This window comes from Cottoperca gobio, chromosome 10, assembly GCF_900634415.1.
Source record: "Cottoperca gobio chromosome 10, fCotGob3.1, whole genome shotgun sequence".
In the NCBI taxonomy this organism is placed as follows: Eukaryota; Metazoa; Chordata; class Actinopteri; order Perciformes; family Bovichtidae; genus Cottoperca; species Cottoperca gobio.
Genome location: NC_041364.1, coordinates 16,346,601 through 16,370,968, shown reverse-complemented (window position 1 = coordinate 16,370,968; position 24,368 = coordinate 16,346,601). Strand labels below are relative to the sequence as shown.

At 41.1% G+C, this 24,368-nt stretch overlaps 3 protein-coding genes across 4 annotated transcripts; all 3 read right to left on the bottom strand.

Annotated features, from left to right (window-relative positions):
• Nucleotides 1-1,264: 1,264 nt before the first annotated feature.
• Nucleotides 1,265-7,910, bottom strand: dok3 (docking protein 3). Its single transcript, XM_029441140.1, has 5 exons — nucleotides 7,635-7,910; nucleotides 6,121-6,423; nucleotides 5,748-5,838; nucleotides 4,302-4,489; nucleotides 1,265-2,370 (listed from the first exon to the last, which is right to left on the bottom strand). Exons 1-5 carry the CDS (start codon nucleotides 7,689-7,691, stop codon nucleotides 1,435-1,437), a joined length of 1,575 nt encoding a protein of 524 aa, XP_029297000.1. The 5' UTR covers nucleotides 7,692-7,910; the 3' UTR covers nucleotides 1,265-1,434.
• Nucleotides 7,911-8,013: 103 nt separating this feature from the next.
• ddx41 (DEAD (Asp-Glu-Ala-Asp) box polypeptide 41) lies at nucleotides 8,014-13,442 on the bottom strand. Its single transcript, XM_029441139.1, has 17 exons — nucleotides 13,255-13,442; nucleotides 12,592-12,687; nucleotides 12,070-12,220; nucleotides 11,868-11,942; nucleotides 11,693-11,753; nucleotides 11,474-11,610; nucleotides 11,294-11,366; nucleotides 11,047-11,200; nucleotides 10,743-10,879; nucleotides 10,351-10,513; nucleotides 9,894-10,025; nucleotides 9,699-9,770; nucleotides 9,512-9,608; nucleotides 9,026-9,175; nucleotides 8,823-8,894; nucleotides 8,582-8,692; nucleotides 8,014-8,392 (listed from the first exon to the last, which is right to left on the bottom strand). The coding sequence occupies exons 1-17, from the start codon at nucleotides 13,279-13,281 to the stop codon at nucleotides 8,256-8,258; spliced, it is 1,845 nt and encodes a 614-aa protein (XP_029296999.1). The 5' UTR covers nucleotides 13,282-13,442; the 3' UTR covers nucleotides 8,014-8,255.
• Nucleotides 13,443-13,572: 130 nt separating this feature from the next.
• On the bottom strand, nucleotides 13,573-24,221 carry fam193b (family with sequence similarity 193 member B). Of its 2 annotated transcripts, none has more exons than XM_029441138.1 (10): nucleotides 23,756-24,221; nucleotides 22,122-22,400; nucleotides 21,318-21,504; nucleotides 19,412-19,630; nucleotides 18,083-18,494; nucleotides 17,773-17,956; nucleotides 17,412-17,645; nucleotides 15,664-16,687; nucleotides 15,465-15,540; nucleotides 13,573-15,356 (listed from the first exon to the last, which is right to left on the bottom strand). In XM_029441138.1, the coding sequence occupies exons 1-10, from the start codon at nucleotides 23,912-23,914 to the stop codon at nucleotides 15,260-15,262; spliced, it is 2,871 nt and encodes a 956-aa protein (XP_029296998.1). In that variant the 5' UTR covers nucleotides 23,915-24,221; the 3' UTR covers nucleotides 13,573-15,259. The 2 variants fall into 2 exon arrangements, with proteins under 2 accessions (XP_029296998.1, XP_029296997.1); XM_029441137.1 differs by having other exon boundaries at nucleotides 15,640-16,687; nucleotides 23,756-24,217.
• Between the last annotated feature and the right edge of the window lie 147 nt (nucleotides 24,222-24,368).

The window sequence follows — 24,368 nt, the reverse complement described above, 5'->3', positions numbered from 1 at the left end:
CACGGGCTTCTCACTGGAAAAACGTGTGCCAATGGGTAATCTTCCTGACTGCATGTCCGATGCAGGCATCACAGAGACAGACTCTGACCAAACAGCGGAGGAAGGGCAGGTGAGCCACTCTGGCCCGCAGAAACACAGGCGCGTCGCAGCCAACGCCAGGGAGAGGAGAAGGATGTACGGCCTGAACAAAGCGTTTGACGAGCTGAGGAGCGTCATTCCCTCCCTGGAGAACGAGAGAAAGTTGTCCAAGTATGACACCCTCCAAATGGCGCAGATTTACATCACTGAGTTGTCGGAGCTGCTGACCGGTGTGGTTCACCCGGAGTGCAGGAGTCCAGCGGACAACACCTCCAGAATGAGTCTGATCCACTCACTGACTGCGCAGCCCCAGAGCGGAGACCAGAGGGACCCCTCCGTCGGTCACCTTATAATATTTGGATCTGACTTGGGGTCAAATCAATCAATGACTTCTTCCAACGGCAGTGATGGGGAATCTTCGCACCTCAGTGACTTGGAGGAAAGTCTGAGTGGAAGACAGTAACAGAAAACCTCTCACTGTGTATGTGTCTGTTATAGGAAGAACCGGGAGAACCAAATATTACAGCTTGTAGAAATGTTGATTATATCAGATAGTCCTATATATTATCCTGTCATTTTCAATAGACTAGATGATGTACTGCCAATGAAAAAACACCTACTGACATTTTGAATTGTTTACTTCCTAAGGCCATGATGGTGAACTCCAAGAGGCCTTTTTTAATGCACTTTATGGCCTGAACCATCACTAAAGACATTTCCAGTGTCATTAGTGAAACTTTGTCTAAATTAAAAACAATTATTTTGATATTTATGTATAGCTATGGGGTATTTTATGGGGAGTGTTTTGCTACAATAAAGATATACTAAATGTGTTTGAAGTTGTTTCATTTTTTGGTCAGCAATACATTTCAGTATACTGAGTAAGTTACATGTCAATATTTTTGCCATGTGAAAATGCAGTAGTTGCTGCAAAACTGTTTATTTGTATGTGACAAAACCCACTGTTCTCTTTAAGAAAGGGAATTTAGGATGCACAATCATTAACTAGAAGAATCCTTTATCCAAAGATGTTGTTTAACTCACTGAATATAACAAGGAAACATTTTTCAAAGCCATTTCCTAAATAAAACTGTTCAATAGACCAAGTGTTCATTAAGATTACCATCTAATGGTAATGTCACATTAAAAATATTGCAGCACATACAGCTTCAGTGAAGCGCAACACTACATGAATACTCTTTATTTGTAAAAACAATCCACAGAATAAAATCTATTCCAGATGCGTTTTTTATACAACAGAAACATCTGCAGAAGCCAAAATATGATGCCAAATGTTCCCAGCGGACGGGATTGTAAAGAAATAAAATCGCTCCTCCTGGTCTGTCTGTTAATAGCCTACTGAGAAAATGTGGGTCTGCCAGCTCCGGAGGGAAAAGGTGGCTGGATCTTTGCCAGGTCCTTAGAAATGATTTCTGCCAGCCTGTGTTTAAAACTGCCAGGGGGCTCTGTGGGGGTAACGAGGGTAGAGAGGCTCATGGCCTCCTCCATCTCCTTCATGTCATCCCATGCCTGTGCCTGTGCCTGTGCCTGTGCCTGTGCCTGTGCCTGTGCCTGTGCCTGTGCCTGTGCCTGTGCCTGTGCCTGTGCTTGTGCATTGTACTCTGGCTGGATGTAGTCATTTGCAGAGGGCTGACACTGGTATCGGGATTTGGGTGTGGAGAAGGGAGCAGACTGGGGAAGGGTGCAGGGAGGAGGTGGAGGGAGGGGTGGTGAGAAGGGCTGTAGCTGGCGATTTAAGGGAGAATCAACTATTTTTGCATCCGAATAGATGCAATCTGAGTCTATCTGGGGTTTGAACTCATCGTATCTGATCAAAGGCGGCGTGGCTCTCCTTAGGTTGTAATAAATGCTGCCCTCCATGACATTATCCAGGTTTACAGCATCCAGGGAATGACAGCGTTTCTCCTCCTCTTCAAAAGCCTCCTTGATGTAAAAGAGATGAGGTTCGACAAGAGATAGCCGCCTTACATTTAGTACAGGGTTGTGATTAATAGTCGAGTAGAGGCTGGTACTGGCAGACTCGTCCTCTGTGTCTGAAGAAACATCTGCAGGACTGTAGACAGGAGGACCAGCGCGACAGTTGGTTGTGGTTGGAGGGATAACAGTAGACAGGTCACTCAGCGATCTTCTGTCTGGCTGGACGGATGACTTCCTCTCCACAGAGCACTGCTTTGATATAGCCTGGAAAATCTGGGGACCATGCCTGGACAGGAAAATGAACACTCCTTCTCCTGACTCACAGCGACGGCCTGCTTCAATGCTGAATCCGTCCTGCAATCACATGCATTAACACAAATCTTAAAGCGATAGTTTGACATTTTGGAAAATATGCTCATTCACTTTCTCATATCTATACGGTACATATGAAGCTAACAACAGTCAAATAGCCTGGTTTAGCATAAAGAAAGGGGGAGCAGCTAGCCTATCTCTGTCTATACAAAAATTCAACTACCAGAACATCTAAAGCTCACGAATATGACACTTTATATGTTTAATATGTACAAACATTAGCATGTACACTCAACTATCATGTTTATATGGTAACTACAGTGGTGTGAAAAAGTATTTTCCCCTTCCCTATTTCTTCTATGTTTACTTATTTGTCACATTTAAATGTTTCAGATGATCCAACTAATTTTAATATAAGACAAAGACAACAGAATGCAGCTTTTAAATGATAATTTCATTCATTGAAGATAAAGAGTTATTCAAAACCTATATCACCCATGTGAAAAAGTAATTGCCCCCCTAAACCTAATAACTGGTTGTGCCACCCTTGGCGGCAACAACTGCAATTAAACGTTTGCGATAACTGGTAATGAGTCGCCCAGGGAGCAGCCCCAGACCATCACACTACCAACACTGTGTTGGATTGTTGGTATGATGTTCTTATTGTGGAAGGCTGTATTAGCTTTACGCCAGATGTAACGAGACCCATGTCTTTCAAAAAGTCCCACCTTTGAGTCATCAGTCCATAGAATATTATTCCAAAAGTCTTGGGGGTCAGAAGATGTTTTTTTGCAAATGTGAGACGAGTCTTTGTGTTCTTATTGGTCAGCAGTGGTTTTCGCCTTGCAACTCTCCCATGGATGCCATTTTGGCCCAGTCTCTTTCTTATTGTGGAATCATGAACACTGACCTTAACTGAGGCCAGTGAGGCCTGCAGCTCCTCAGATGTTAGTCTGGGTTCTTTTGTGACCTCCTGGATGAGTCGTCGATGCGCTCTTGGAGGAATTTTGGTAGGCCAACTACTTCTGGGAAGGTTCATCACTGTTCCAAGATTTCTCTATTTGTGAATAATGTCTCTCACTGTGGTTCGCTGCAGTCCCAGAGCCTTAGAAATGGCGTTGTAACCCTTTCCATACTGATAGATGTCAAGAACTTTGTTTCTCATCTGTTCTTGAATTTCTTTAACTTGCTTCTTAGCCAATACATTGACAGACAGGTTCTATTTAAGTGATGTTTATATTTAACAGGGCTGGCAGTAATCATGCCTGGGTGTGTCTAGTGAAATTGAACCCAATTATCTATTAACTTTGGTCAGTTGGTTGATTTAGTAACTAAGGAGGCAATTACTTTTTCACATACGTAGGGCCAGGAAGGGTTGGATAGCTTTTTTCCTTCAATAAATGAAATCATCATTTAAAAACTGCATTTTGTGTTTACTCGGGTTGTCTTTGTCTAATATTAAAATAAGTTTGATGATCTGAAACATTTAAGTGTGACAAATATGCAAAAATAGAAGAAATCGGGAAGGGGGCAAATACTTTTCACACCACTGTATGTAGCTGGAACCACCTGCCCGTTAGCTTAGCACAAGTAATGTAAACAAGAGGAAATGGTGAGCCTTGCTTTGTCTGAGGGTAAACCTGTAAAAGTTCAGTTTTGGTACAGAACATGTAACATATTAATCAGTGAGCTTTAGAGTTGCTGGTAGGGGGATTTTGGACAGAGCCAAACTAGCTGTTTCACTTTGTTTCCAGTCTTTGTGTTAAGCTAAGCTAAGCTAACCAGCTGATAGTGTAGCATCATATTTATCCTACAGATTTGAGAAGGGTATCCATCATCTAACTCTTTGCAAGAAAGCCAATAAGCATATGTTTCAAAATGTTGAACTATTCCTTTAAAGGCATGTGAATAATCTTAGCTGAATGTCAGGTTTATTGTGCCTATGAAATATGGAATAAGAAGGCCTACTTTACCTCAACCTGTCCATATTTGCGTAAGTGCTTGTATGGCCAGCGATAGAATATGTGATCGGTATTGGTGGCCAGCAGTAACAAAGCCTCTTGTTGTGGTGAGACCAAGTACTTCCCAGCCAGCTTGCACCTCCTGGATGCCTCGGTGCTCTGGACAACTGCTTGGTAATGGTTTGGAGGAAGGGTCCGATCTAAACATGAGAAGACATGACAATATTTTCCACTTAAGACATCACAGCAGGTTAGTGCAGCGTAAAGACACGTGGAAGTACTAAATTATTTGTGAAGTCTGAGCAGCAATACACCAGCAAAGGGAATAAACATACACTAATACATTCTCATACAGAAAAAGGCTGATTTAAAATTGCTTGCATTCAGCTAATCTCTCCATGCAACTGGGCTGACTGGATTTTTCAGGAGATGTGTAATCCTTTAGGAAATAAAAATAAATAATGTGTGTAAACCAGGGCTTGCTGACGCTAATACATTTTGGTGTTCATGTTTGAATAAATTAGTGACTTTAGCTACGGCTCACACATCTTCAAGGCTTCTGCTGGTGGCTTGAATTTATGACGCTATGACATCTAATCATCATGTCCAGCTTCTTCCTGGTATTTTTCCTTTATTATAATACCATTGGCAAATTACTCTTACAACCTTATCAACGGATAAATCCAGTTTCTTACAACTTGGTTAATTGCTGATATTAGAAACACCATTGGTCGATCTGACAAATTGTTAAAAAGCCACATTTTCTTAATTCTTTTTTTTTTATGTGACCACCTGTAATGTTGGTAATTACCCCTAATACTGTAATAATCTAGTGGTTCAGGCATCTAGTAAGGATTCCACTTGGGCGCCTCCCTAGGGAGGTGTTTGGGGCACGTCCAGCTGGGAGGAGCCCCCGGGGAAGACCCAGGTCTTGGTGGAGAGATTATATCTCTTCACTGGCCTGGGAACGCCTCGGGATCCCCCAGTCGGAGCTGGCGGATGTGGCCCGGAAAAGGGAAGTTTGGGGTTCCCTACTGGAGCTGCTGCCCCCGCGACCCGACCCTGTATAAGCGGTAGACGATAGATGGACTGTAATAATCCCTACTCTGCAACAAAAAAAACTGTTACTACCCTACCTTAAGCAAAAATTAATATTTCAATACCCTCCCCCTTCTGTGACCCTCTTTCCCCATTAATAATTTCCATACAGTCCTTTAGCAATGGAAGCATGTTCTCAGACCTCAACAATTATCTTGGTCAGTACAAGTTTATAATTACTTATAGGAAAGATGGGGAAAACTATGGAAATAATCATTTAAATTTACCACCAGGTAGGAGAGAAGACTGCAGTTTATGCTGGCGTCTGATGAGTACCACTTCGGCTGTCACTCACTAAACTGAATAATATTTGTGATTACTTGTTGACTGATCAGCTGTCGTCTGCAGACTCAATATTACCGGTTTTCCAAGATGAGTAAATGTCATTGTCCTCCATGGTCAAACCATTTCCTCTCTTGAAAGTCCCTTTGTCTGATTCCCCAGGATCCTTCTGTAAACACAGTGGCATGGTAAACATTACATGGAGTGAACAGCACCCTCTTATCGTTTTATGACTTCAAAGAGGTAAGATGCAAGAAACAACATAGCTTGTGTAAGCATGAGAATTAGAGAAGTGAAGAGGCAGAAGTTACAGATACTGCCGTTACTTCCTCATTGTGCTATCTATCTCTGATTGTGGGTAAGGTTGGTCCCCACCTTTCCCCAAATGATAACTACTCCTGATATAAAAAGAAAAAAGGGAAAGATGTACTGGGCAAATTTAGAATTGTACCTGGAAGGCCAGAAGACTGAGGGCACTCAGCCAGTCCTGGCTTGTTGTGGAGGCCAGGGTGTAGGTGTGTAGAGTGGTGTGTAAGTAGAAGGCGGTGTACCCAGAAGGACAAGACTCTTTTGGAGCAGGGATGACACTGAGGCAGTCTCTTAGACGCACAACTTTTCTGTCAGGGGTCTTTTGCCAAGCGACCCTCCTCTGGTCAGTTGCAGCATTGTTGTCAAGTACAGTCGAGAGCTCCAACCGCCCAACTCCTGTGGAGCTGGGTTTAAAAAGCAACATCCATATTGTTCGCCATGTTTTCTGTAAATTATAGATGGGGACATGGAGAGTGGTTTAAATCTTATGTTGTTATGGTATATCATTAGTAAGTATAGCACCTGTCTCTCTTGCTATGCAGATGACACACAGCTCTACATTTCTGCTCACATTGTTACATTTTTGAGTTTCTATACAAAACAGAGAACCTGGTTATTAGGAGTAAGGCCAACAAGAGAAACTCTATTTCTATCTTACCGTCTCTTACTTTTTACAAAGTGTATTGTAATTATACCACCTGTAGTTTACAGAACAAAAGGCTTCTCATTGTTTTCAGATGACCTCATGAATCACCTGTGACGCTGAATCAATTCACCCCCGGACTGTATAACAGCCTCTAAGCGTGTACACACCATTTATTACAAATAGAGATTGAATTATATATTTTTTGTCTAATTTGCCTTTACCTATGTGATCATATACTTTGTTTTGTCATCTACAGTTTAAAAACAAATTCCTAATTTTTCTTATTGTTTCATCTCTTTGTTTGAAATGTGCTATATTCAAAGCGGTTTTGTTTTTGACAATATCAAACATATAAACATGGTCCTGTGTGCATCACTGTCTTACTGCTACTTCTTTAATTTAGCAAGAGTATTCCTGTAAACAAAAACAAAAAAGAAGCCCTGTGCCAATCTGTTGTTCAATTTACAGTTTATGAGGGAACAAACCCCACTGAAGGGATTTTCACAAACCAAGTCATATCGAATAGGTCTCCACATTGACCTGAACAAAAGAATCACTATATTTTACATCAGTAAAGTCATTTCTGATTTAAGTCCAAGAAAGTATAAAGAGTGCTTTCTTGCATGACTTTACAGAATTGCTAACCCCATTCAACATCTTCAAGAACATTTGAAAAGATGTTCCCCAACGGCAAAAAAGGTAAAAGATGTTTCAGAAAACTCTGCTAAACCTTGCAGGGACATACTTTTATTAAATACTATTATCTTTTTTGACTTACGTTGTTCAAGAAGTAGGCTATTACTGGACTAAACATTTGCATTCGTTTTTACTAAATGATATGTGAAGTGAAAAACATTTGTGACGACATTTTAACTAAGCAGCTCATGAAAGCAAAAGCACTGTCACATATTTTTAACCAAGCTGTTCAGTTGCAATACTGATTTCAGAAAAATAAAATGAGCAACAATGTTAACTGTTTCACAAGTATGCTGAATTTTTATAAAACTTACTTTTCCAAACTTTACCCCCTGAAGGTACAGCTTCCCTTCCTTGAAGATGACATCCATGCTTGTAAAGCTGTCTGTAAGTCTTTTCTGCTAGTTCTTGATACTGTGGTCAAGATGTAACATACCAAGAGGTTAAAATTAGATTTTCTCCGCCACTAGAATAATTGTTTCCTTTACGTCACCAGCCGCTTTCATTCTGTTGTTGTACTGTTAGTTTTAGCAGGGCGAAAATACAAGATATCTCTAATCTGCAACATGACACAAGTTGTGTGTTGCAGTTTTCGAGTCAAACTTCCTTTTACATGAATCTGCTTGTTTTAGCAACTTCCTCCCCATACAAAACCGGAACCACACCTTTCTATTTTTAACATAAAAGACCATCAACAGATAAAGTAGCTTTATTTACAATTCGAATATCAAAAATGTATATTACAGAGGCTACACATCCAGAACAAGAAAGTTAAAAAAATGAAATTCACCTGACAGACCTGCAAACTATGTTAGGTGATGATAAAAAATACATTTCATTAGTTCAGTGACACGACACACAGCTCTACCATTTCCTCACAAATGCTTTTTCAGTTCCATTTAGCATTGTAGAATCTTCCCACAAATGAAAAGGTCTTAGAAGTCCATTGAGCTATGAGCCAGGTAGTCTTTCCGCCCGATGTTGGTGACCTGCTTGGTCTGCATGGCCTCCAATTTAGGACAGTCTGTAATACGATGACCCAGACCGCCACAGAATGTACAGCCCCTCTCTCCTGTGAAAAGAAGACATTAAGGTATGTCACTAAGGGTTTGCAAACACTCTGCACTTCTGTGAAGGGGATCATATCAGGTTAGAGGAATTCAAAAAAGGAAACACAAAGTAATTATAGATTAACCCGTAAGTGAAGAGCATGTAGGCCTAGAGAAAGAGATATAAACTAGATTTGATGTGAACGACTTACCTCCAATGTCCAGCATGGTCTCGTCTCCGGTCTGGAGCACCTGGAGGACCGGAGGAACCTTCTGCTTGGCTTCAACGAGCAGGGCTTTGAGATCCATCAACACTGACTCATCTATGAGGACAAACATACACTTAATGTTCATTTATTGTCAATGAACACTGAATTAAGATGACTAAATTCACTATGATAAAGTACAAATATTCTTAAAATCACTAATCACTTGATTGTTATATTTCCTTACCACAGCCTTTATTGATGAACGTAGTGGCAATACCGGTTTTGCCCGATCGCCCAGTTCTTCCAATTCTGTGGACTGAAACGAGACGAAACCAAACACCAGGTTGAGCAATTTTAGGTAACCAAATTCCATCCATCCACCCACCCACCCACCCACCCATCCATTCATCCACCCACCCATCCATTCACCCACCCACCCACACTTACCATAGTTCTCTATCTCCTCAGGCATGTCATAATTCACTACATGCTGTATCGCTGGGAAATCCAGACCCTTGGATGCAACGTCTGTGGCAACTAAGACATCTTTCTTTCCTTCTTTAAATGCCTCTATGGCTTTTGTTCTTTCCTCCTGGTCTGAAGAAAAACAAACAAACAAAAATAATAATAATAATTACATAAACTGTATTTTACAAAACAATGACAAATGGAATATGAGAGAGAAGTGTCCGCAATGCCTTCTCTGACTTGGAAATGTTAAAGAAGAAATGGTGACATTTGCAAGCAGGGTGGCATCTGGTGGTAATGATGAGCAACTACAAGAAAGTTGAAGAGTATGGTTGTGTACATATAATAAGTGCTCTGAAACTTGATGCTGGGTTGGACATTCCTCCAAATACAGCAATCCTCATGACACTATTACTGTTGACTGACTGCTGTGTAAGTTAAAGATTAGAACGGAGCCATGCGTACCTTTTCCTCCATGGATGGCCACCGCCTCGACTCCTTTTAGCAGCAGATACTCATGGATTGCATCTACATCGGCCTTCTTCTCAGCAAATATCAGCACCTGTTCATATGAACAGAAATTATTTACATTTCACATGTTTGGGTTATAAATGTTTGGTATGTTAATGTCTTAACATGTGGAAGTACTGACAGGAGGTGGTGTTTTCTGGAGACACTCGAGCAAGTACACCATCTTCGCTTCCTCTTTGACGTATTCCACTTCCTGCACACACACAAAGCATTTATTATTATTTCACACCATATTAATACGAGTGTATTTATATATGGGATGCAATGAATTCCCCCGAGTTAGACAGAAAACCTCTTTCATTGACAGTGAACACACCTGGATGACATCCAAGCTGGCAGCTCCGGCCCGGCCCACGTTGATAGTGATAGGCTTCACGAGTGCACTCTTGGCAAAGTTCTGGATCTTCTTGGGCATAGTGGCACTGAAAAGCAGGGTTTGTCTTTGTCCCTGGATAAAGAAATAACACAGGCTTCAAGGCTCAGTTTTCATGACAAGATTTTAGTGTGGGAAAAAAAGATCCAGTTTCAACTGATCGAGCCGAACAGCTGGAAGATAGAATAATTGGCTAACTTTTTTTTTGCTCTAAAAGTATTGAATAGTTAGAAATTACAACATAGCCTTTCAGTGTAACAATCAAGAAGAAAACACTGATCATATCCCATTGAGTTTGTCCAATTAGGGATTTAACAAGCAAGACAGGAAAACAATCCCACCATAATCAATTATATGGTTGCAGTCATTTGGCGGCCACTGCTGCAGAGGATGACCTCACCTTGAAATAGGAGAAGATGGTTCTGATGTCTTCCTCAAAGCCCATGTCAATCATCCTATCAGCCTCATCCAGAATCAAGTAGCGGCAGATGTCCAGACTCACCATCTTCTTCTGCAGCAAGTCCATCAGTCTGCCAGGGGTAGCGACCATCATGTGGACACCACTGTAACCATTAAAATAGAAAATGTACTTTTCTAAATGCAGTATTATTAGTTCCTATGTATGGTCATGTTGATGCTTCTGTGATGTCTGGAACATTTGTCTACTGTTCCTCTCTGAATGATTTAATGTAGCTGAATCATGCATTTCTTTTAGCTTGACAAAAGTTCAAACTGAAATTCTGGATAAAATACAGAAACACATTTTTTCCCACACAATCCACTGCGACTTACTGTTTTACTACTTCCATCTGGTCCTTGACAGACATTCCTCCGATGCAGAGGGCAGTGCGCAGCTGAGGAGTTCCTTCCTCCTCCAGCAGCTTACAGTAGTACTCAATGATGCCGTGAGTCTGCCTCGCCAACTCTCGCTGGAGTGAAGGGAAAAGGTATTAAAATCAGATATGCTTAGCGGTTGCTCACAGTAAATACCATCTGCCCAAACTGCAAACAGTAAGAATTGCCGTCCATCATTCAGGCTCAATGCTGCATTTCAAGCTGCATCATCGCATAAGTGGGTTTGTCTTGCGTTTCTTACTGAAGGACAGATGATGAGTCCATATGGTCCTTCTCTCTTAAAGAAAGGAAGCCTTTTCTCCTGCTCCAGGGAAAACATGATGATGGGCAGAGTGAAGACCAAGGTCTTTCCGGAACCAGTGAAGGCGATGCCAATCATGTCTCGACCTGACAAACTACAAACAAACACTGTCAATTTATGAGCAGATTACATGTACTTGTACTTAAACGTTACACATTTCACAGTCTGGTTGTGTCCATTTACTTACACTGTAGGGATTCCTTGAATTTGAATTGGTGTGGGATGCACAATTCCCTTCTTTTTCAAACCTTTTAGAATTGCTGCAAAACAACAAACAGAGTTGCGGTCAGTTGTTAATCGACACTAAATGCCTCACAAAGAAAGACAATGTCGTTTTTCATGTGTGGAAGAAGGAGTGTGTTGTGACCTGGTGGAAGTTTCATCTCCCTAAAGCTTTTGATTGGAGGAGGGATGCCGTCTCCATCAACAAGGATGTGAAACTTCTTCCTGACGCGCTCATTCCGAGTGCTTGGCATATTTAGGATGTAGCGCGGTGCCTTCCAGCTACAAAAAGAGCATCCAGGATTAATTCAAAGTAAAACAAAAACATGACAAACAATGTTACTTTATAGATTCAAGAACTTACCTTGTTTTTATGGGATCATCATATATGATACCTTTGGCCATTTCCTTCACAGACATCAGAGCTGATAGGAGAGATTCAAAGGCCCCAGAATTAGTTTAGAACATTTTGCACCAACTGTTTTAACATCTGTAAATCTGATTAATAGTACAACATTTGAAATTGACAGCAATGTTACCTCTGCCTTCTGCAACGCTCTCAAGAATCTTCTCTTCCTCTTTCAGCTGCTTCTCCTTGGCTGACTCCTTACGGGCTGTAGATACAAAAACATACAATGGTGAGATATCACAGAACAATATGGTAATGTTTAATGTGTAGTATGATAATAACAGCAATAACGACAGTCATAATCCAGAGTGGGTTGTGATTGAACTGGATACCTTCTGCTTTTTCTTTGAGATGCTGATGCTGGTCAAGGAGACTGACATTGGAGCGTGGACCAAGACCCTCGTCTTCATCCCTCTGCTCCCCCCCACTGTCCTTCTGATCATCATCCACCGCCTTTCCTCGTAAACGTAACATCTTCTGGAGCTGTGAGGTACATGTTAAAAACTTTTTATTTATTTGAATATGTTGCAGCACATGTGATATTGATATACATGTAGACAAACGGACTTATGTAGGCTGCCTTTAACTAAGGATGCACCGTTAACACTTTTTCTCTCCCAATACTTATTCTGATAGCTTAAACTCAGGGTAGGTGCCAATGCAGATTCCTGCTGCTATTTTGTTAATATATCGTAATATTTATATAGTTCAGCACATGGAACTCAAGGTTAAGTATTGCCAACATCCCTGAACCGCTTCATGAGGTCTTGGCACTGATTCCGAACCGGTGGATCAGATTGTGTATCTTTACATGGTTCTCACACCAAAAAACAGGACAGTGCAGGATAACTTACCATTTGATGTTTTCTTATTTTGACAGGAACATACGGAACATAATCGTCAGCCTCCGATCCTTCTGAGCCAGCTCTTTCATCCTCCCCAAGGGATCTCTGTACAAACACATTACCATTATCAGTAGTATTATCTCTTAGTTTCGCATCTACAGAAAGATTAGAGCTCAAACTTAAGAAGTGTATGCACTGATCATATACGCAAAACTACTAGAGATTACCAAAATGTAATTTCATACAGTGGTATCCTAAATTTCCCTCGGGATGAATAAAGTATCTATCTATTTGATGTAATTGATTTGTTTACACCGATTGATTTGTTTATATATTTTACGTTAACTTTAACACAAACATATACGTTAGGTATATTTGGAGCTGACTTTTAGATTATATAAACGTCAGCATTACGTATTGAACGTGGATGTTGAGGCGCTGCATTATGGCCAACGTTAACGTCAATTTTACAAACTACAGATTACACATTCAAACAAAATCAATTTGAAAGCGTTTAGCGTTATTTATTGGTCTTTGCCTGTTATTTCAACTGCGTAATGGATCACATTGTGCCTGTAAACAGAGTTTAGGACTAGCTAGCTAACTTTAGTTAGCATTAGCTAACTAGCGTACCCTCATTGTACTGTAAACTATAGTATACGCTTAACTTACCTTTTTGGGTCGATTTTCGGACTCCATTTTATTTATTAATACAGTAACCTTCTCTGTGTTCGTAAGACACAGCGTTGTTGAACAAATACTCGGCACACAATTCAATAAATAGACCTAATCCACATGTTTACAACACACAGGAAGCTTGGATACTGTACGGGACGATGGAAGGGTCAAACCTTAGCGAATATTTTAAAGCGACTCAGTCTCATGGTTGTATCTAGTCTGGTGTTGAAGAGACATCTCGTGCAAATGATATATTATGGAGACTAAACCAAATAGATAAACTTAGAAAGCAAACACCACACTTTATTTTTGTCAAAACTGTATTGTTTTTAATCTTTCTGAACGAAAGATTTTTCACAGTATCAAAAGTGAATTAAAAAAAAAAGAAACAAGCCAACATACACTTGGCCATTATTGATATAGTATAAATCTACATTCAAAACATTAAGATAATCTTCTCTAATTGAATATAACCTGGAAAGCATCAGAGATGTTATATGAAAACAAAATCTTAGCACAGATTCAGGAAAGAAATGATCCACCTCAATGAAAGCCATCAGCTAAAACATGGTTACTGGTGTAAATCCCAATGCCCTTGTCTCAAAGGTATCAACTCTTCAGTGATATTTCTCATCCAAAGATTATCAAGACTTGGACTTAAGATAGGCTAGCTGAGGTACAGGATGCCATCAAGGTCACAGTACAGGGAAAAGAGTAGTATGGTTGAAAATATATCTCACACACACACAACCCCCAGAAACGCATGACAAAGGCTCAAAAGGGCCCAAAATAATCACTCAATATGTACAAGCATTGAAATCAACTGTGCCAAACAATGTGTGATGGTTCCAATGTTAAAATGAACATTGCACATTGGTGTACCTGTCACTGCTGGGATAAAGGGGATAAAATGACAGTTTTAGAGCAAGAAAACCATAGTAAAGGACTTTCTTCTACAGGTGGCAGAGTGTATATTGGATATCACTATAAAATATATAACTGTTCAAGATTAACATTGAAGCAACAGACATTTAACTTTGCCCAATACAGGCCCGAGGGACAGTATTTAGAGGTTTCTCTTCTACATTTCATGTGTGGGGAACGTATTTGCAAGGATACTTCATTAGATTTGGATTTTGTAAGATGCATTCTGCGAGCCAAGTGTTACACACACACTACATTTATATTTTCCCACTAGGTTCTATTACCACTGTTGATGTACTAAACTGTCAAAATATTCATGTATTTTTTTTTTAACATAATTTCATACAAAACAAGAACAGTGTAACAGGTGGGTAATCAAGTGTTTGTCATTTAATTTTCAACCACTGATTACTAAATCATTTAATGATCATAATTAAATATTGAGAGAAGTATTCCAATTGAAAACTATGAACAACCACTGAATGCACTGCAGTTTTTGAGTAAAATGAATTAAATTGTTCCCCCCTGCAGAAGAGGAGGGTACTGTATTTCCCTAAAATTAGGTCAAAATGTTGTTTTGTACTCCTTTCTGACGGTTGTACATTATAAGACAAATGGTCTTGAGTGTCTACTGAGACTGGTGTAGTGAGCGGGAAACTAGCACTGCAGAATGTAAAGTATGATGAGCACCAAATTGGAATTCAGAAGTTTAACAACGTTAAAATGTCTCAGATTTGTGATAAAAACATTTATTTCATGTAAGGTAATTGTTTACATACTACATACGTAAGCACATGGATGCAGTGGATTCAACAGACTTTTTTTCCAATTTTGCATCTCTCATTCAGTGAACATTGCAATAATAGCAAAGGGTAAAGTTGGCCTTGAGAATGATCCCTGGCTTGTGAGCCACAAGTTACGTTTCAGTCCTCTGAATGGAGAGTATGCTTTTGAACCAGGGTCCCTTGGTTTAGGAAGGAAGAGAAGAAAACAGGGAATGAGAGAAGGCCTCAGGCCAAACGGGGCTCTACTGAAAGAGTTTGTGGTGTGGAGTTTTTTCTGGCACTCGTCCAAGTTATTGAGCTGCATTGGAAGGAACCTTTTTGAGGCTGAAGTTGGACCAATTCACTGCTACCTTCTGGCGAGTTTGTTTTGCAGAATCAATGCAAAACCTAGAGGGAACATAGACAGACAAACAAGAAGAAATAACGCCCAGTTTTAGTGATGCGGTTAATGTTAATCAATACAAAAGTTTAGCTCCAGTGCCATGTTAAGCCTACCTTTTGAAGTATTCCACTTCCCGATCAATCTCATCCATTTCTGTTGGATCGCCATCTTTAGGGAGAAATACATCATCTAAAGAATAACAATAAAGATTAAACATTAGTTAAAAGACATTACAAATTGAGAAGCAATTAAAAGTTTGCGCACAGTGTTAAAGATGGTTTATTGTACCAATAGCACTGCCGGATTTTTCACCCTTGTTCTTGTTCTTCTTATTTTTCCCCTTGGCTTGCTGCTGTTGCTGCCCATTTGCTGGAATGGTGGGGTGAGCTTTGCTTTCGGACTCCTGCTCAGACCGACCTCCGTGTGCGTCTGTGTCACCTTTCCCTCTTTGTGCATTTGAGAGGCCACCATTTGCTGCATGTTTAGACAATCTGCCCTCCTCAGCTTTCTTGGGTCCATTTCTCTGGTTGTCTGCAGAAGGCTGGGTCTGTCTGTTCCCAGCTTTTGATCCATAAGAAGCCGTTTCTTTACACTCGTTGCTTTTCTGTGAGTCATTCCCGGAGGCAGCTTTGGTTAGTTTGTTGGTATTATGCTCCGACACAGATTGCTCCTGTCTTTGCTGCTGCTTTTTATTCTTCTTTGACTTTGCACCGCTGTTCCCAACTGTTGTGTTCTTGGGATCAGGGGCATCCTCATTCGATTTAGCTGTAGCTTGGGCTGGCACCTGTGGCAAACTGTCAGATACAGTGGAAGTGCATCTTTCTGGGGACCGAACCCTTATGAGCTTTGAAAGACTGGGGGTAGTGTGCAACCGCTGGATGTCCTTGGATCCAGGAGGGACCCCTGACGCCGTGGTGGTATTAGGGGATGAGACCGTGGTTGTGTCCTCCCATCCATTAACCAGGTCCAGGTGGCTCTTAAAGGTTCCCAGAGAAAGAGGGGCCAAGTCAAGGTCTATCTGCTGCAGGTCAGAGGAACCATTGAGATGGGACAGTAAATGGTTGCCCTCCAACGTGGCTGCCTTTTTTGGGAAGTCATTAACATCCAGATTGAGGTCGTACATGCTAAATGAGGCCCGGATTGAGTCTTTGATGGTGTTTTTAATCTCTTCGAGCCGACTGGTGAGGAAACTGTTGACACGCTCAAGCTCCAGCTGTGGCCAATCAAGCAACCGACTGGCTTCTGAACCGTCAGGGATTGGCTCGTCGTCGACAGGCTCAGATGGATCGGAGTGGGGGTCACTGCCTGCAGCACCCATGCCCTGCTGAGCTTTTTCCTGAAACAGAAATGGCACACACAAAATGTAATTGTATTGAGATTATACATTAGTAAGTATCAAATCTCGATAGTTTTCTTTTGGGTATTGACCAAAATGTATCTGAAACATCAAATGTCTGGTCAGATTTGTGATCTTGTTTACTTATTCTTTGATTGGTTAGTACTTGAGTTTAAGTTACAATCCAAAAGATTGACAAACCTCTATCTTTGGTCTGTATTTTTGTTGTTGTTGCAATAGCCATACACTGAATTTAATTACCCCTCTCTATAGTAGTTTTCATTAGATATTTCTATTCAAATTGCCAACCTAAGCTTGATGGACTGACAGGAAATGATGCAATCCAGCGTTACTGTTTACAAGTTGATCTCATTGATATAAGCCTCATTGTTTATTGTTCACTCTCCTAACGCCATATCAGAGCTGTATTAAGTTAATGCTAAGGAAAACCAAATATGTCTTACAGCTGCTTGGGTTAATATCGAAGGGAATAAAACTAAGTCTAATTTTGGCAATTTGACTATATTGGTGAAGTTCTTGTCGAGGTGCTTGTGTTTAGACAACACAACAGTAGCGTATCAAATAAAGTTTTGGTCTTTCAATTATTGTATGGGCACTAGTATCAGCATCTTAAAAACAATACCCAGCCCTATACCCTATACACATCAGATGATTCAAGTTAAAAACAAAACATTCAAACACATCGTTTCTAAAGTTACTGCACCTTCTTCTTTTGTTTGTGTCGGGCCCTTTTGGCAGCCTTGGCACTGTTGACAGGTTTGGGCTCAGAACTGTTTATGAAGTCTAGCAGCTCGTCTACGTCCCGGTTGTCGATGGCAGCAGCGACTGTCAGTTCTGAATCTTGACGCTGAGGCGGCTCCTCTTTACGTCTGGTCAGACGTGAGCGGAGCTTCTCCCGGATCTCAGCGTAGTTACGGCTGGTTGGTGCAGCTGGAGGCTGTGATCAAATAATATATAACCAAATATTTTCATGTTAGCTTTTTATAGATGTTTAACAAGTATGTAGTAGCAAAGGGAACTCCTAATTATTTAAAAGAGGAGAGCAACAAAAACTTTCAAAGTACCGCATTGTGTCCAAAGAACTCGCAGTAGCAGCAGTCGCAGTACTTTCCGTCCTTCTGGTTGTTGGAAGAGGAGGCACAGGAGCTCCTCTCAGAGCTGCTGTCTTCATCCTCCCCCTCCTCCAGCTCAGACGAAGGGTGGCACAACGTCCCATTAGTCATTTTGTGCCCCTTACATGCCTGGTCCCTACAAAGAAAGAAATAATTGACAATGACCCTCAAAAGGCATTTGTATTGTGAATCAACACAGCTATACAAGTGGTTTCTCTATTTCACATTGTCAAGAAAAGCAATGTTGAGAAGGACTCCTTACCTGCAGGCCCCAGCTGTCAGATGGCCTACATTTGAAGTGGACACTGTTCCCGCACTGTGTCCATTACAAGGGTGGTTACAGCCCATGATAGACGTGCCCAGTTTGCTGTGTTGTGTGTTCACGGCAGGAATGTGGGAGTTTTTGCACGGGCTGGGCTTATGGACAGGTGTTGGGCTGTCTGGACTGGGAGAGTTGAGTTTGGCCGTAGGACCGTGGAGGTTTGGTACCAGCGGGGAGAAGGGAGCGTGGGCTGCCCCGCCAGTGCCAGACGAGGAAGTTACGTGGCCATGCTGCCCAGAGTTCGGCTTTGGGGGCAGGAGGGAGGAATGCTGGGAGGACAGGCCGGTGGGACTGTTGGGGGGTACCGACAAGTCTGTGTGTTGATGGTGGTCACTGGGGTGGAAGGCTTCACCTGGACGTTGGAAAACATGAAAAGAAATGACATGAAACACTGAATAATTGTTTTACATATTGCATCAGTTTGTGTTGTTGTCCACACAGTTTATTTAAAATGATTTATTATTACCAGAATAAGTTACGGCTAAGAGTAAAAATTTAACTAAATTAAACTAAACTAAATGCGGACGGGCAGCGGGGGAGAACAAAACTATTTTTTTTTCAAAATCAGAAATGAAAATGATTGCAGAGTATTTTTAACATCTAAATCTGGTAATATTATTAAGCATAAACAGCAGCCAGGATTTGTTTTTATTGTGAAAGCCTGTCTGTTGAAGTAATTTGAACTTTGAGCGCAGGTGGCAGTTTTGAGCCAGGCAAAGGGAGCTCCCACCTAGTGGGGCGGCACCGCTCTCTCCATAAACACGACACAGCCAGTGCAGAGTTGTTTTACCGCTGATCATGTGAAAGCAGCTTAAGAGCAGTCGGCGATTTGTTCATTTTCAAAAGGAGGTAAGAACCACCCCCCATCCCCCGTGGGACAAAAGGGGACTTCAGAAAAAGTGTTGCAATTACAAATCTGTCTGCTAAAAACACCAAAGACAACAGCGCTTGGATGTATTCTTACACAGCACAGTGAGAATAACTACTGAAATGCTGGAATCACAAGAATCGTTTAGAGTGACCATGATCAACTCCGACGACAGAGTCACAGCCGGGAAACCGGAGCACGGCTCAGCCGCGCGGTTTAAACCTCGGTCAGACAAAGGATCAATAAATCTGGCAGACTAGACCAACATATTCAACTAAACAACCCTTCTGCCGCTGCAGTCCCTCTGCTACTATGGGGGGGGGAGAAGAGGGATGGCAGGTTAACAAGGGGGATTACATCTCCCCTAAAATCTACTGCCTTAGAGTCACAGGAAATACTACCTGGTGGTGTTGGTCGACGGCACATGGTCTTGAAGTGCTTGGGAGTGGTCTTACAAAGGTCTGCTGAGGTAGACAGGGGGTTCCCAGCAGAAGATCCACTGGAATTCTGGGATGACGGATGACTGTAGGGACAGACTTTGGTCCCTGACGTTTTAGCAGATTTCCCAGGCGCTTCATGAAGTCCTCTTTTCTCATGACAGGCTGATCCTGCTGTTATACCTGGAGATGAAAAATATTTAATGAATTTGAAATGGAATTAATAATGGATTTTAAAAGGTTCACCTGCAGTTGCATGCATACTTCTGCGTGGTGATACAGTAGAAAGAAAATAGTTCCTACACTAAACTACTCACAACAAGGTCTGTAGATTATCTTGAGTAACTTAATTAATGATTTCTGGAAAGAGACGTTGTTGTTGAGGTTTTCAAAAGTTTTTTTTTCTTTTGCACCACAAGCCGACAGCCATCTATTCCATTATAGTGGAGAGATGGCAAACATCTCTACCGCCAATATCTCCAACACTCACGATCGATGGGGAAAATGAGGACTCGATTTACTGCATCAAAGAAAGTGCGTCAAACATTGCGGGGAGAGGTTGCCGCTTTTGTTTATACTGGTAGCTATTGGTAGCTTTCCCCAGTTAACAAAAAGTATCAATGCAAGTGCTTTACCTTTAGTATCCCTAGGAGTGGAAATGGCAGACGGTATAAGAACCAAAGTAACAAATAAAAAGGAAAACGGCAGCTACAGAAATACCACTTGGAGTTGAAAAGTTGTCTTTTTCCACTTTAATGCCCACTTAAACTTTTGCAATGTATGTAATGAAGTACATTGGGTAGCTCAGATCTAATCCAATAAGACAAACATTTGTTTGATATTATATAGCTTATAGCTAGGTAGTGCACCTGATTTAATTTGTAATACAGTCCTATTGACCAATGAACAGTCAAATGACAAAGTAAACAATCTGTTAAAAGAATTGGGCTGAGATACAACATGATACATTTCAATTTGAAACTTTTTGATGCACCTTTGATTTCCACAATTATTCTTTCTTTATGACAACAATCCTAACTGGGAGATCAATAATATCCATCATGAAAAAGTCAGGAATCATAAAACACAATTTCATTGAAGGAGGTTTGTGTATTAAAGCTAAATATTTCAAGAATTAAATCACACTGTGCGTGAGAGATGATCACTTTTCACCAGCCCTATGAGAGAGGGTTTTGAGGATACATTTTGGAGTCTTCATTATATTGGAAAGCTGCAAGTCCAGGCATGTAATACATGCTTAATTGTGAAGTTCATCGCTGAAGATTTTTAAAGTATTAGTAAAGTATAGTTCATGTCAATTTTGCTACTGATATTTGACTCTAATATAACAGCACAGCTTGCAAACAAAAGAATAAAATGTGCAAATGTGTTTTTTCTTATCTTTTTTAATCCACAGTGTTTTCTTCTTTCTATTTTAGTCATATTCTCTGATTTAGTAAACTCATCTTCACTGGAAAGTCTGTTATTTTTAAATGTATCTCCATCACTGGAGTGCAGTTGGTTGTTTTGACAACAAGCTGATCTTAAATCATTATTCCACCTTTCATAATGAGCTGTAAGGACCTCAGGAAGTAGAGCATAGTAAGCTTTTACAAGATGCTTCTTTTGTTCTTCGAAGACGTAATAGACTAACACCTGAACAAAGTGGCCAAAAATACAACACATTTATTGCGAAGTAAGCAAGCTAACAAGCCACCCGTAGAGCTCTGATTCTAACCTCATCTGTGTCCGTTTCACAAAACTGAAACTCGCAACTCAGCCTGAAATCTAACTTTGTTATGTTTTCAGCAATTACTCTCAATGTCATTACATGTTTTCTGGAGCTGTGTTTTACCCTGTGATGACAGACCTGGTTGTGAGTGTGAAGAAGTGTTGTGGTTGCAGTGTTCCCCTCCGTTGGTGTGGGCAGAATTCCAGAGACCTGACAGTTTGTGGGCTGACAGGAAGGAACTCGGGTCCCAATCCACAGTACTTTGCTCCGGGTAACCGTTCCCACAGCTCTGGGACTTACAAGAGGAAGAGTGTGACAATGGTACCTGAACAATAAAAAATAAAAACCCAATTTGGTTAATCACAGGGCTGTCTAAATAGGCTTACATTTTGGCACCAGTGGCGCCAATGTTAGTATTAAACAATATTAGCTTGTAATACATTGAAGGGAGGGTGACAAGACGAGCAAAAACATCTTAAAAATGTATTAATCAATCTTGAGTAAACAAAAGACTTTTGCAAGTTTGAGCCAAATATTATCTACAAAACATCTTGGACAACATGTTCATCGACAGTCAAGCTTAAGTATGATGACAGAGAAGTCTTCAAAATTTGCATTTCATGTAAAGCATTTGTGTGAAAACAACTAAGAAAGCACAGGTAAAAGCTGCTGCCGCTGCTGCCTTACATATGCCACAGAGACACAAGTACAAAATAAGTTACTTCTGAAGTGGCAAAAAGTAGACTACATGTTTAAACTTATTAAATCCAACATGACATTTAGACAGACAGATTTATTTATTTAAGCAAATGCAATGCCTTATATGATGAATAAAGATGAGATTACCTTAGTTGACATATCAACACAGTTTAAATAAAGAGTAGTAAAAAGAAGTTGTGAAATAGATCCAGACATGACCTAAATCAGTTCCCTTTTATTTACCGGTGTCGGTTGCTCCTGGGTGCTCCGCCTCTCCTCTTCTTCCACACTCTTGCAGCAGCTCTGACATATCCACAGAGGCACCTCTCCCAGCAGGGACTGAGACAGCGAGGGCACTGCATCAGCAAGCTTACGCCCTGGCGCCTCCCGCAATAAGGCCTGCGAGAGCGCAGGCACAGCATCAGCCAGCTTGGTCCCATGGCCCCCAGGGAGTCCGTTCACAGAGTTTGCTCCCCAGTCCTTAAATTCTCTGTGGCACAGGAGGCAGCAGGTGTGCATAGGCTAGGTAGAGAACGATAAAGAGGTTGAGTATTAGCGATTAAAAAATAAATAAAGAGGGTCTACTAGTCAGGTGTCTCTCAGAATAATTTATACAATATTTGCAACAAGACATAGTAGGAAATCAACAGACATTGTTTAAATATAATGCATTACACATTCAATTTACTGACATTTTATTAGGTACACCTAGCTAAAACAAATGCAATCTAATACACAGTTGATACAAAACGTCCTCCAGTTAAAATATTGAATCAACACCTCTCTATAACAGTTATATGTTTTGCATAGATGTTTCACAGTATTTTCTGGATATAAATTGCATTAAAGTCTAGTGATAGATATTACCATTATAAGTTATTCCAAACTACAAAAAGGCACATCACAAATCTGCCAAAAAATAAAATATGCCATGTCTAGTTTTGAGACGTGTCTGGACGGGAGTCTTATACATGTGGTGGTGGAAAATGTTATGACTCAATCCAAACAGAAGTCAGGCAAGTTTTAAGGCTCAGAGGTCAGATGTAAGGTTAGCTGGTTGCTGAGGCGACAGTGGTCAAGCCTGCAGTGGCATCTTTTTAAGGTTGACGTTAGTGTTTACCCTCAACTTAAATAGCTAACGTTACTGACTCCGATTTAGCTAGCCTAGGCATCACTGGCTGATAGCTGCTTGCATTGAAACTTTTGACATTAGCTCCTGTCACACTCCGATAGAATACTGCTGTACAGCAAAAAAAAAAGGTAAACAGTATGATAGAGTCGAATAAACAACTCTAACCATGTCTGAGAGTTAGCTAGCCTTATTATTAACCCGTTATCTCTTTCGGCTAACTAGCTAATTAGCTAGCTAGCAGCTGTTTAGCTACTGTTGGCTGAGTGGTTCCTGTGTATGGGTTCAAGTGTAGGCAGTAAGCACGTTTGCAGCGCGCTAGCTGGAGATGATAGCCCGACTAGCCTTCTGGCTAAGGTTAGCTATGCTGATGAAGAGTTGTAAACGCTGGGAATGGGACGACCTGTCCGAAGCACAATGTCACCTGTCCGGCAGAGGAGATGGGCTGCAATGCTAGCAACACTGCCTCAACGCCGCCTGTTTGGGGACGAGTCTGCTCGCTAAGTTAAACGTATTATTTATTTAATTATATGTCAAACGACGTGAGAGCTCAACATCCTCGACTACTACGTAACGATTAAAATAGCTTTCGACCATGCAGCGGATGTATATAACTTCACATCTGCAGGATCTAGCTATACACAATAAAAGCACAATGGAGGATGCTTGGATTAGCAGAGAGGTGCTAGCTCAGAGGCTAGCTAGCCTGTTTTAAAAACAGCAATTGGCTTGTTGCTAGCTATCCTACCTGGTTCGCCCTGGTAGTGGCCAGCCTATCCAGCCCAGCATCTCCACCGCCACCGTCAGCTGCATCGCCGGGAGAGACTGGGCTCTTCGGTACGGTCTGCTGTCCAGGCGCAAGCTCTTTCTGGGCGACTCCCTGCTGCTTGCTTTTCTTCCTTGCCATTATGGTGGTGTTTATAATACGCTTTGGCCAAGTTTGCACCAGTTTCGATGATTTGGAGAGCACACTTTCGTTTCTTCTCGGACCTCAAAATGTTCTCTATCTCCTCCAGTCAAGACAACAGTCAATATGGCGGAGGACTGGCACACTCAGGAGTTCATAGGTTAAAGATACTGCTGGCAGAGAGGCTTCACTCCCATACGGAGAATACAACTGAAACCTCATACAGGCAGTGAAGCCAGACACCGCCATATTTAGTAAGGGCAAGCCTCTCCTCCTACTTTCTTATGCGTATGAAAAGACAATTAAACACACCCTCCCGCTTACACTTGCTATTAAAACGATTTTATAGTATTTTAACTTATTTAAAGAGCATACTATTCTATGCTAGCTAAAAGTATGGATCTGTAATATGGTCACATCATGCTTAATTTACACAGTCTATAAAGTAAAGAAC